Raw genomic sequence first — 12339 nt, 5'->3', positions numbered from 1 at the left:
TCTTTGCAGGCTTAATGTGGCTTACAATACATCACGGATACTGGAAATAAGAAGAGGATGTACATTTGGTTTTACAGAAGGATTTTGGGTTACATGGTCATGAATATAAGATAGTGGTATTGCAGAAGACATTTACAAACATTAGGAATACAAGATAGTGGTATAGCAGAAGACATTATAAGACATTAGATGCGTCATGACATTTCTGGGTATATTTGGAAGTTGTTACATGTTTTGATCTTTGTGGTATATCTTTTCAAAGAGATGAGTCTTTAATAATTTACAGAAGTTGGTCAGTTCATTGGTCGCTTTCAAATTGCGTGGTAGCGCGTTCCAGAGTTGCGTGCTCATATAGGAGAAGGTAGAGGCATGCATTAATTTGTATTTCAGACCTTTGCAGTTGGGAAAATGAAGATTACGGAATGTTCGAGAAGATTTTTTTGCGTTTCTGGGTGGCAGGTCTATTAGGTCTGACATGTAGGCTGGGGGCAGCTCCATGGATAATTTTATGAACTAGGGCACATACTTCGAATGTGATTCGTTCCTTGAGTGGGAGCCAGTGTAGTTTCTCTCGTAGGGGTGTCGTACTTTCGTATTTTGGTTTTCCGAATATTAGTCTGGCTGCCGTGTTCTGGGCTGTTTGGAGTTCTTTCAGTATTTGTTCTTTACAGCCGGCATAGAGTGAGTTGCAGTAGTCCAGATGACTGAGTACCAGTGATTGTACCAAATTGCGGAAGACAGTCCTTGGAAAAAATGGTCTTACTCTTTTTAATTTCCACATTGAGTGAAACATCTTTTTGGTTATGTTCTTCATATGATTCTCAAGTGTTAGGTGCTGATTAATGGTGACTCCTAGAATTTTTAGGGTGTCCGAGAGAGGTAGATTTAGTTTTGGTGTGCTGATGGTGGTAAATTTGTCCATGTTGTGTTGCGAGGTGAGTACTAGGCATTGGGTTTTTTCTGCATTAAGTTTCAACTGAAAAGCATCTGCCCAGGAATGCATGATATGTAGACTTTGGTTGATTTCGTTGGAGATTTCACTTAGGTCTTGTTTGAATGATATGAAGATCGTTACATCATCAGCGTATATGTATGGGTTGAGGTTTTGGTTCGATAGTAGTTTGGCCAAGGGTGTCATCATTAGGTTGAATATGGTCGGTGAGAGGGGGGACCCCTGTGGAACTCCGCATTCAGGTATCCATGTGGCTGATGTAGTCGAATTTGCTGTCACTTGATATGAGTGTGTAGTTAGGAACCCCTTGAACCAATTGAGAACTCTGCCTCCGATGCCGAAGTATTCGAGGATGTGTAATAATATTCCATGATCAACCATGTCAAAGGCGCTTGACATGTCGAATTGTAGAAGTAGTATGTTTTTGCCGGTTGCTATCATTTGTTTGAATTTGGTCATAAGCGTAACTAGTACAGTTTCAGTACTGTGATTAGAGAGAAATCCTGACTGGAGTCGTGTAGTATTTTGAACTTGTATAGATACTCTGTGAGTTGTTTGATCACCATTCCTTCTGTTATTTTGGTAATTAAGGGAATGGATGCTACTGGTCTATAGTTAGTTAATTCATTGGCATTTTTCTTTGCATCTTTAGGTATGGGGGTGAGTAAAATGTTTCCTTTCTCCCTCGGGAAGAGTCCGTTTTGTAGCATACAGTTCACGTGGTTCGTTAGGTCTGTTATGAATTGTTGAGGGGCCAATTTCATAAGATTATTTGGGCATATATCTAATTTGCAGTGAGATTCGGCAAATCTTTTAAGCATTTGTGAGATGAGATCTTCTGATAATATTTCAAATTCAGTCCAAATCCTGTCTGCTGGGTATACTCCGGGGTCTGGGTCTAGGCAGTCTAGGAGTGTACTGTATTCGATGGGGCTAACAGGTATTTTGAGTTGCAGTTGTATGATTTTCTCCTTGAAGTACCTCACAGGTCGTCAGCTCCTGGTGTGTCGTTGCTGTTATTCGTGACTGGTGTAGTGTCTAACAGTTTATTCACGATTTGGAAGAGTTTGTGTATGTCTTTATAATTTGGTCCAATTTCAGTTTTGTAGTATAGACTTTTGGATTGTCTTATGGTATAATTATATTTCCTTCGGAGTTGTTTCCAAGCGTTGAGTGTGGGATCGTCTTTCTTTTTGTTCCACGCACGTTCTAATTTCCTAACTTGTGTTTTGAGTTTTTTCAGTTCTTCATTGACCCATGGAATTGAGTTCTTTCTGTGCGAAGTTCTGATTTGGATTGGGGCAATGTTGTCTAGTATTGATTTGCATCTGTTATCCCATTCTGAGAGGAATTGGATTGTGTCTGCCTTTATTGTCCAACCGTTGTGGTAGATCTGTTGCCAGAAATTTACCGGATCTATTTTTCCTCTCGTGGTGTAAGTTTTTCGTGTTTGTTTGTTAGTTGTGCCATTCATTCTCCATAGGAGGGTAATATGTGCTTTATAATGGTCTGACCACAGTACAGGTGTCCATATAGTATCTGTTAATATAAGGTTTAAATTGTGATCAAATTTGTGTGTGATGATATCTAATGTGTTTCCTTTGGTGTGAGTAGGTTGCGAATTTGGTTCTTGGAGATCCCATAGTTGTAGGAACTCTTTGCATTCTTGGGTACTTGTTATGGTGATATCTTCAAGGTGTAAGTTGATATCTCCTATTATGATGAGGTTTGAGGAAGAGATACAGGTGTTCGAGATAAAGTCCATGAAGTGTGTTAGGAGTCTTGCCAGTTGCCTGGTGGTCTATAAAGTATAAATGCGTTACGTTGTTCCTGCAATTTAGGGTTATTGATTCTTATTGAGGCAATTTCGAGTTGTGGCAGTATGGATTCAGCTGTGTTTGTGACTGTGAATTCAGATTTGTAAATTATGGCTATTCCTCCTCCTCTTTTACCATTTCTTGTCCAATGGGTAATTTTGTATCCTGGTGGGCATAATTCTAAGATGATAGGGTCTTTAAGGTCGTGTATCCAGGTCTCTGTGATGAATAGGAAGTCAAGGTTATCTGTAGTAATCCAGTCGGTTATAGTCAGCATTTTGTTTACCACAGATCTGGCATTTACGTATCCCATTTGGATTGAATGGTAGGGTTCGGTTCGGTTCGGGACGTAGATGTATTAATTTTTATTAGTTGCCTGCTTTCTTGGTATCTAGTTTTATTATGTCCTTCCTTCCCTTTCTTTTGGTTGTTTCCATATATGTTTATTTTTCCTTTTAGTTGGTTGTTATGCTTTTGTTCTGGTGAGTAGTGCATATGTTGTATGCAGGGTGTGTGTATTGTGGGTAAAGCGAATGATACATACCTGTAGCAGGTGTTCTCCGAGGACAGCAGGCTGAGTGTTCTCACGACTGGGTTGACGTCCATGGCAGCCCCTCAAACCGGAGTATACATACATGGAACATAACATATATGGAATGGATCATGGCGTGTGTGTGTGTATATATATATATATACCATTGCTTACTTATATGGTAATGAAGAGTACATAATGGTATAGCATGAAGGTTCCTGAGTAATAAATTGGAATATAACGAATGATACATACCTGTAGCAGGTGTTCTCCGAGGACAGCAGGCTGATTGTTCTCACGACTGGGTTGACGTCCACGGCAGCCCCCACCAACCGGAAGAAAACTTCGCGGGGGAGTCCCGCACGCAGGGCACGCCCACCGCGCATGCGCGGCCGTCTTCCCGCCCATGCGCGACCGTTCCCACTCAGTTGAATGACAAGCAAAGGAATGAGTAAAAACGCAACTCCAAAGGGGAGGAGGGAGGGTAGGTGAGAACAATCAGCCTGCTGTCCTCAGAGAACACCTGCTACAGGTATGTATCATTTGCTTTCTCCGAAAACAAGCAGGCTGCTTGTTCTCACGACTGGGGTATCCCTAGCTCTCAGGCTCACTCAAAACAAGAACCCAGGTCAATTGAACCTCGCAACGGCGAGGGCATAACAGGAATTGACCTACGAAGAACAACTAACTGAGAGTGCAGCCTGAACAGAATAAAATCGGGTCCTGGAGGGTGGAGTTGGATTCAAACCCCAAACAGATTCTGCAGCACCGACTGCCCGAACCGACTGTCGCGTCGGGTATCCTGCTGGAGGCAGTCATGTGATGTGAATGTGTGGACCGATGACCACGTTGCAGCCTTGCAAATCTCTTCAATAGTGGCTGACTTCAAGTGGGCCACTGACGCTGCCATGGCTCTAACACTATGAGCCGTGACATGACCCTCAAGAGTCAGCCCAGCCTGGGCGTAAGTGAAGGAAATGCAATCTGCTAGCCAATTGGAGATGGTGCGTTTCCCGACAGCGACCCCCTTCCTATTGGGGTCGAAAGAAATAAACAATTGGGCGGACTGTCTGTGGGCTGTGTCCGCTCCAGATAGAAGGCCAACGCTCGCTTGCAGTCCAATGTGTGCAACTGACGTTCAGCAGGGCGGGTATGTGGTCTGGGAAAGAATGTTGGCAAGACAATTGACTGGTTAAGATGGAACTCCGACACCACCTTTGGCAGGAACTTAGGATGAATGCGGAGTACTACTCTGTTATGATGAAATTTGGTATAAGGAGCATGAGCTACCAGGGCTTGAAGCTCACTGACTCTACGAGCTGAAGTAACTGCCACCAAGAAAATGACCTTCCAGGTCAAGTACTTCAGATGGCATGAATTCAGTGGCTCAAAAGGAGGTTTCATCAGCTGGGTGAGGACGACGTTGAGATCCCATGACACTGCAGGAGGCTTGACAGGGGGCTTTGACAAAAGCAAGCCTCTCATGAATCGGACTAAAGGCTCTCCAGAGATGGCTTTACCCTCTACATGATAATGGTAAGCACTAATTGCACTAAGGTGATTCCTTACTGAGTTGGTCTTGAGACCAGACTCTGATAAGTGTAGAAGGTATTCAAGCAGGTTCTGTGCAGGACAAGAACGAGGTTCTAGGGCCTTGCTCTCACACCAAACGACAAACCTCCTCCACTTGAAAAAGTAACTCTTTTTAGTGGAATCCTTTCTAGAGGCAAACAAGACACGGGAGACTCCCTCAGACAGACCCAATGAAGCAAAATCTACGCCCTCAACATCCAGGCCGTGAGAGCCAGAGACTGAAGGTTGGGGTGCAGAAGCGCTCCGTCGTTCTGCGAAATGAGAGTCGGAAAACACTCCAATCTCCACGGTTCTTCGTAGGAGAACTCCAGAAGAAGAGGGAACCAGATCTGACGGGGCTAAAAGGGCGCGATCAGAATCATGGTGCCACGGGGTCTTGCTTGAGCTTCAGTAAGGTCTTCCCCACCAAAGGTATGGAAGGATAAGCGTACAGGAGGCCCGTCCCCCAATGGAGGAGAAAGGCATCCAACGCCAGTCTGCCGTGTGCCCGAAGTCTGGAACAGAACAGAGGCAGCTTGTGATTGGTCTGGGAGGCGAAAAGGTCCACCGAGGGAGTGCCCCACTCTCGGAAGATCTTGCGTACCACTCTGGAATGGAGCGACCACTCGTGCAGTTGCATGACTCTGCTCAGCCTGTCGGCCAAACTGTTGTTTACACCTGCCAGGTATGTGGCTTGGAGAAGCATGCCATACTGGCGTGCCCAATGCCACATCCTGATGGCTTCCTGACACAGAGGGCAAGATCTGGTGCCCCTGCTTGTTGATGTAATACATTGCAACCTGATTGTCTGTCCGAATTTGGATAATTTGGTAGGACAGCCGATCCCTGAAGGCCTTCAGTGCATTCCAGACCGCTCGTTGCTCCAGGAGGTTAATCTGAAGATCTTGTTCCTGGAGGGGTGTGGAACCCATCGACATGAGCTCCCCACCCTAGGCGAGATGCATCCGTCGTCAGCACTTTTGTGGGCTGAGGAATTTGGAATGGGCGTCCCAGGGTCAAATTGGTCCGAATTGTCCACCAGCGCAGCGAATTGCGGCAACTGATGGACAGGCGGATGACATCTTCTAGATTCCCGGTGGCTTGGCACCACTGTGAAGCTAGGGTCCAATGAGCTGATCTCATGTGAAGACGAGCCATGGGAGTCACATGGACTGTAGAGGCCATATGGCCCAGGAGTCTCAACATCTGCTGAGCTGTGATCTGCTGAGACACTCTGGTCTGGGAAGCGATGGACAGAAGATCCTGAGCTCTCGTCTCGGGAAGATAGGCCTGAGCCGTCTGTGAATTCAGCAGAGCTCCTATGAATTCCAGAGATTGGACTGGCTGGAGATGGGACTTCGGGTAATTTATCACAAACCCCAGCAGCTCCAGAAGTTGAATAGTGCACTGCATGGGCGGAAGAGCTCCTGCCTCTGAGGTGATCTTCACCAGCCAATTGTCAAGATACGGGAACACGTGCACCCCCAGCTTGCGTAGGTACGCCGCAACCACCATGAGACACTTCGTGAATACCCGTGGTGCAGGGGCGAGCCCAAAGGTCAGCACACAATACTGAAAGTGACGTGTCCCCAGACGGAATCGGAGATACTGTCTGTGAGCTGGCAGTATCGGGATGTGAGTATAAGCATCCTTTAAATCCAGGGAACATAGCCAATCGTCTTTCTGAATCATTTAGTCATTTAAAGGGAGTCAAACACGCTATAAAAGCATATAAAGCAATTAAAGCATTTAGATGAAGCTTTTAGAGCAATTAGAGCATTTGAAGAGAGTCTTTCAACATACATCAAGCAGAAGTTCGGGATAACGCAATCAACTTATTTAAATTAGGTATCGCTCACGCGTATTCCATAGAAAGAAGTAGGAAGGTAGAAATTCAGATGCTCCTGCTCATGAAGCTTTCATGCTGTATTTCGCGTGAAGAGGGAAGAAAGCCGACCTAGACGATGCTCCCCTGGGGGGATGGAGTCCGAGTCGGTGGTCTGTTGCAGCGGTCCTCAGCTCAATCGTCAGGTCAGGTTGCTATCCAAATCCCTCGTTTAATAGACTGGAGTGAAAGTAAGACTGTCTAGTAATTTTTGGTTAGTCTCTGTTTCCTTTCTCCCGCGCAACCGTCATTGCTATACACTCAAGTCACCATCAAGGAGGTTTAATAGACTGGAGTGGAAGTTAGCCTGTCTAGTCCATTCTAGTCTTTTGGTTAATCTCTGTTTCCACCCCTCCCTCCCTGTGCAGCCGTCATTACCGTACACTCAACGCAAGGCAAGAAGATCTCAGAGTTGCTTGATCCACGTTGTCGTTCGTTGTTGTTGGTCCGTTTGTAGCAAGTCTAAGCTGTTTCAATTGAGCAGGTATGCCCCTGTGCCGATGGCGCCGGCAGTGCGACGCCACTCGGACCAGTCCCACGAGTGCCGACCTCTCTGGCTCCATCTCCCTTCGCCCGATCTCTCTGGGTCCGCAGCGACGCAGTCGGTGGGCAGTCAGGTGCTTGGGGTCTGGCCGTGTGGTGCCTCCTCGCCACGGAACGCACGCTGGAGCTGCCCTGGGGTCGGAAGGGTCGCAGTCGGTCCTCCGAGGTGCCCCCAGCTCCGTCCTTGGGAGGTCAGTAGGCTGTCTCAGCCAATCTCGGACCCTTCAACACGTGGGCTCCCCGCTTGGAGTTCGTCGGAGGTGAGAAGTTGCCCGTGTCTCATTCTTCTCATTCATGGAGAGGATCAGTTGGGATCTCCACCGATCTCTCTGCGCTCCGGTGCGGCCTGTTCGATTCTTTGCTCCTTGGCCCGGTGGCCTGTCCCGGGCCTAGTGGTCTGTCCTGAGCCCTCAGGAAGCCTGGGGCCTGGGGTCTCGTCCACGCCTGGCCACGAGGTCTTCCGGCCCACTAGGGGAGGTCACGGGGTCACCAACTTCACCCGGGACCCGTCTGCCTTCGGTCTGGTTTGGGTCCAACCGGTCGTGGGTCGTTTGGTGCCCCTCCAGCAAGTTCTTTGCTAGTCTCTCGATCTGGGATCCTCGGAGCTGGCTGCTCCATGACCCCTAGGTAGCGGCCATCTTAGGTTATTATTAAACCTGGATATTCAATGCCGGACCATTTCCAGCAACTATCATTGAATATCTGGGGGGGGGGGGGGGTAACCGCTAAAAGGTTAAACGGTCATGCCGATATTCAGCACTAAGTGGTTAATTTTATAGAAGTTAAAGATAGGGCAGCTATTTATACAGCCCTATTTGACCGCTAAACTCATCCGGTTAGGCGCTGAATATTGACACCTAACTGGATAAGTCATGCGATATAGCCGGTTATGTGCTAGACACTACCCAGCAATATTCAGCAGAGATAACTGGTTATCTCCTGCTGAATATTAGCAGTTAGGTGCCGATATGCTATTTAACCAGTCAGCAGTCATATCTGGCCGGTTAAATAGCTTTGAATATTGGGGAATGTATTTTTAGAGCCACCTCTGCCCCCATCCCTAACTTGGCCCACAATGATATATAGTTATATATATTTATCTTATTTATTTATTTTATAGCCCACATTATCCCAATAGATCAGGTGCAAAGAGGCTAGCAAACTTATTATAATTAACAGTACAAAAAGTGATGCAGGGTAGTATACATTAAGTAGTAATAACAAAGTAAATGAGGATTGTGTATTACAATATGTAATACGGAAATGAATGCTAGACGCAAAAAGTAACAATTTAAAGTCATCCATTTATAGTAATTTAAATGGTCCAATATTATCTATATAATTTTTTAACTGTTTAGGTAAATAATTTACATTATCCTCATCTGCTGGAGAGTACATAAATATGCATTTAATATCAGCCCAGTTATTTATTTTGACATTGTTATCCCCACAAGTCTACTAACTACAGAATTCTGCATTAAATTGAGGTTCAATTTAGGAGGATGCCACTTCTCCTTTCAAATCCTCCTGCTTGTTGAAAGTAAGAACATATGGGCATTGTTAAATACTATATATTTCCAACTGCAGATTGTTTTTTGTTTTTTTTAATTATGAAAGAAAAGTGAAACTGAGAAGAAAATCACACAAGAAAATGAAACAAATAATGCTATATATTTCTACAACAGTTAATTTTTTTAATAGGAATGAAAAGTAAAATTCAGGAGAAAACAAGAAAGAAGAGAAACATATTTCGATGCTTTGCATACCTGATTTGGTTTTCCCAGTCATTCGTCAAAAAGGACCAGCGATACTTAACAGGAAGTAGGCTGTTGTTGGTCATCTGTACGTACTGTATCACCTCTGTATCATTCAGAATACAACCAAAGTCCACCTTGGTGCTCTGGAAGTCCAAGCTGGGGAAGTGCACCTCTCCATAAAGGATCACAAATTCCTTCTGTGGGTGCTCTACATACTGTATGGTCAGCATATCCTCTGCCACCCGACAGTTCATATCACTTAAGAAATTTGGATTGAATCTGATAGATATTTCTGTCTCCTCACCAACCCGCAGTTTAATAGGCTAAATAAACATAAAATAAAGTTAATGCTTCAAAAGTCTGAAATCATGTCCTTTAATGCTTATCATTATACACAAACTTAGGCTGCCTAAAGTCTTAATTAAAGAATTAAGGGGCCATAATGCAGTTCTAATCCCATTCACAAATCTGATTACACAATAGAAGTCAAATCACTTTGGAGCCCTTTTACTAAGCTGCAGTATAAAATAGGCTTTGTGTGTCTTAATGTAGGATTTTTACATCCATTTTTACTGTGCTGTAAAATAGGGCTTTTGTTTTTTCAAATTTGTGCTTGTCTCATATTCATTTTTCAATTAGTGTGCGGGACTGGCAAAAATATTAAAGCTGGAACACTTACTGTTTCCTAGTTAGGAAGCAAGAAATGCTCCCGCATTAAGGGGCTCTTTTACGAAGCAACGGTAGCCATACCGCTGCGTGCCAAATTGGTCCCTACTGCTGGGCTTAGTCAGGAGCCCGGTAGTAGTTCTGGCTTCTGGCATTTGGCTATTATGGCATTAGAAAATACTTTTGTATTTTCTAGTGCAGAAGGTGTGCCCAGTGCACTGCCCAGTCACTGCCAGAGCCCCTATCGCCTCCTAATTAGAAGGTAGTAAGGGCTCCCCCAGGAAATGGCCATGTGCCAATGCCTCAGCTTAACCCCCTTTCACTTCCTTCCAGAAAAAAATGCCTTCTACCATTGATGGTACAAGGGGTCCTTAGCACGCAGCAAACCTGTGTGCCAATGCCACCACAGACTCCCTTCTACCATCATTTGGTAAAAGGTGCCCTAAGTCTGTGTTAATTAGTTAGCATGTGATAATGTGAGCTCACTAGCTGGATGATGCTTCTATGTCCATTCCACGCTTTTTCCAAAAAGAAATAGAAAAGAAATATTGCCTTTATCTGAGCACTAAGCCTGTGTTAGGGGCTTAGTGCACCGTAGTACAGAGCCCCTTTGATTGTTACAATATATTTTACAGTTTTATTGCAGACACACATTTAAGCAGCAATACAGAACAGGTTATAGCTTTTGCAACAAGAAATCAGATATGATTGCACATTTTCCCCTAAATTCTATATATGGCGCCTTAAGTTGTGTGCACTAATTTGGCCATTCGGCCAAATTGCACACACAGGTAAACTGATTAACAAGCCAATCAGTGCCGATAATTGGTACTTAACCAATTAGTGGCACTCATTAGCTTTAATTAGAATTTAAGCACACATTCCAAAAAACTACGGGGCCCTTTTACTAAGCTGCTTAAGGCTCTACATTTGCCCAACGTATGCCAAAATAGAGTTACCCTCCGGCTACCGTGTGGCTCTTGCGGTAATTTCATTTTTAGCGCACATCCGATACACTCGTCCAAAAAATAATTTTTATTTTCAGACGCATGTATTGGACATGCACCAAGTGGCATTTGGCGCGCGTAGGTCATTACCACCCTGTTACCGCATGAGGCTTTACCGCTAGGTCAATGGCTGGTGGTAAGGTCGCAGACCCAAAATGGGCGTGCAGCAATTTTGATTTTGCAGCACATCCATTTTCAGGAAAAATAAAAAAATGGCTCTTTTTTCAGGCACGCTGAAAAATGGATGGGCGCATGCCCAAAACCTGCACCTACACTACCGCAAGCCATTTTTCAGTGTGCCTTTGTAAAAGGACCCCCATGTGCACTGTTCTGGAATATACCCGATCTGCGCCTAAGTTAGGCGAAGGTATTTAGGCTTGGTTTTAGGTGGCCTAAATGGATGCGCCTAGATTTTAGACGCAAAAATGGCACGTGCATATTCTGTAAAGTGCACCTAACTTTAGGCATAGTTTATAGAATAGTGCTAAACGTGTGGTTTTTCAGCACCGATTTTTCAGGTACCATATATTTAATTTGACCCTTTATGTGTATAAGTATTTTGTTCTGTTTTATTTTGTATACTTTTATTACGTATGTTGATTTGTTCACCGCCAAGTACTTTGGGATTGTGCGACTAATAAATAAATGTGCATTCAGCATTGCTCATATCTGATACGTAAATAACTTTATAAGATGGATTAATAACATCAACAGCTATTATTATTATTATTATTACTAGAAGGCTAGTCCATGTAGCTTTTAAACTTTGAAAGGTATTATAATGATGAAATGTTGCAGATGGAGGGGAGGAGAGAGATTAGTAAGCTCGACTCAGGACAGAGACCTTGGGGTGTTGGTGTCTGAGGATATGAAGGTGAAGAAACAATGTGACAAGGCAACAGCCGTGGCCATAAGGATGCTAGGGTGCATAGAGAGGGGTATAACCAGCAGAAGAAAGGAGGTGTTGATGCCCCTCTAAAATTTGTTGGTGAGGCCCCACTTGGAGTATTGTGTTCAGTTTTGGAGGCCATATCTTGCTAAAGATGTAAAAAGACTGGAAGCGGTGCAAAGAAGAGCTACAAAAATGGTATGGGATATGCGTTGCAAACCGTACGAGGAGAGACTTGCCGACCTGAACATGTATACCTTGGAGGAAAGGAAAACAGGGGTGACATGATACAGATGTTCAAATATTTGAAAGGTATTAATCCACAAACAAACCTTTTCCGGAGATGGGAGTAGGAGGAATGGGGGCTGGGGTTTGGGGGTGTTCTGAATTCAAAATTTTGAGTGTGTATTCTGCTTGTCTCTTCCTCTGTGGAAACTGTTTCTTACAGTAGGTGATTTGTTGTATGGATCTGTTTAATTGTGTATTTTCTATGGTTTTCACTCAATAAACATGATTTAAATACATATTTATCTGCTCACACTCTAAACTCTGCCCCTGAACTTGCCTACATGCAGGATGCATAAAATTATGCATTTTCTTGCCACCATGCGTAACCCCTTTTATAAAAGCTCCTTTATATAAGTAAAAAGGATTTTAGATGCAAAAAAAACCCTTTATCAAATTACCTCCATAGAATTCCTTATTGTTTTACTGTTTTA

The 12339-nt window shown here is 44.2% G+C and overlaps 1 protein-coding gene across 1 annotated transcript in view; it reads right to left on the bottom strand.

Moving 5' to 3' along the window:
- Window positions 1–12339, bottom strand: part of HYDIN (HYDIN axonemal central pair apparatus protein) — a 2443906-nt gene that overhangs the window by 1643503 nt on the left and 788064 nt on the right. Inside the window, exon 29 of the mRNA XM_030205004.1 lies at window positions 9068–9381. Within this exon, the coding sequence (XP_030060864.1) occupies window positions 9068–9381 (314 nt within the window). The remainder of the gene's footprint in view (window positions 1–9067; window positions 9382–12339) is intronic.

Source organism: Microcaecilia unicolor, chromosome 5 (genome assembly GCF_901765095.1).
Source record: "Microcaecilia unicolor chromosome 5, aMicUni1.1, whole genome shotgun sequence".
NCBI classification, from domain to species: domain Eukaryota; kingdom Metazoa; phylum Chordata; class Amphibia; order Gymnophiona; family Siphonopidae; genus Microcaecilia; species Microcaecilia unicolor.
This window is presented reverse-complemented; position numbering and strand designations above follow the sequence as displayed.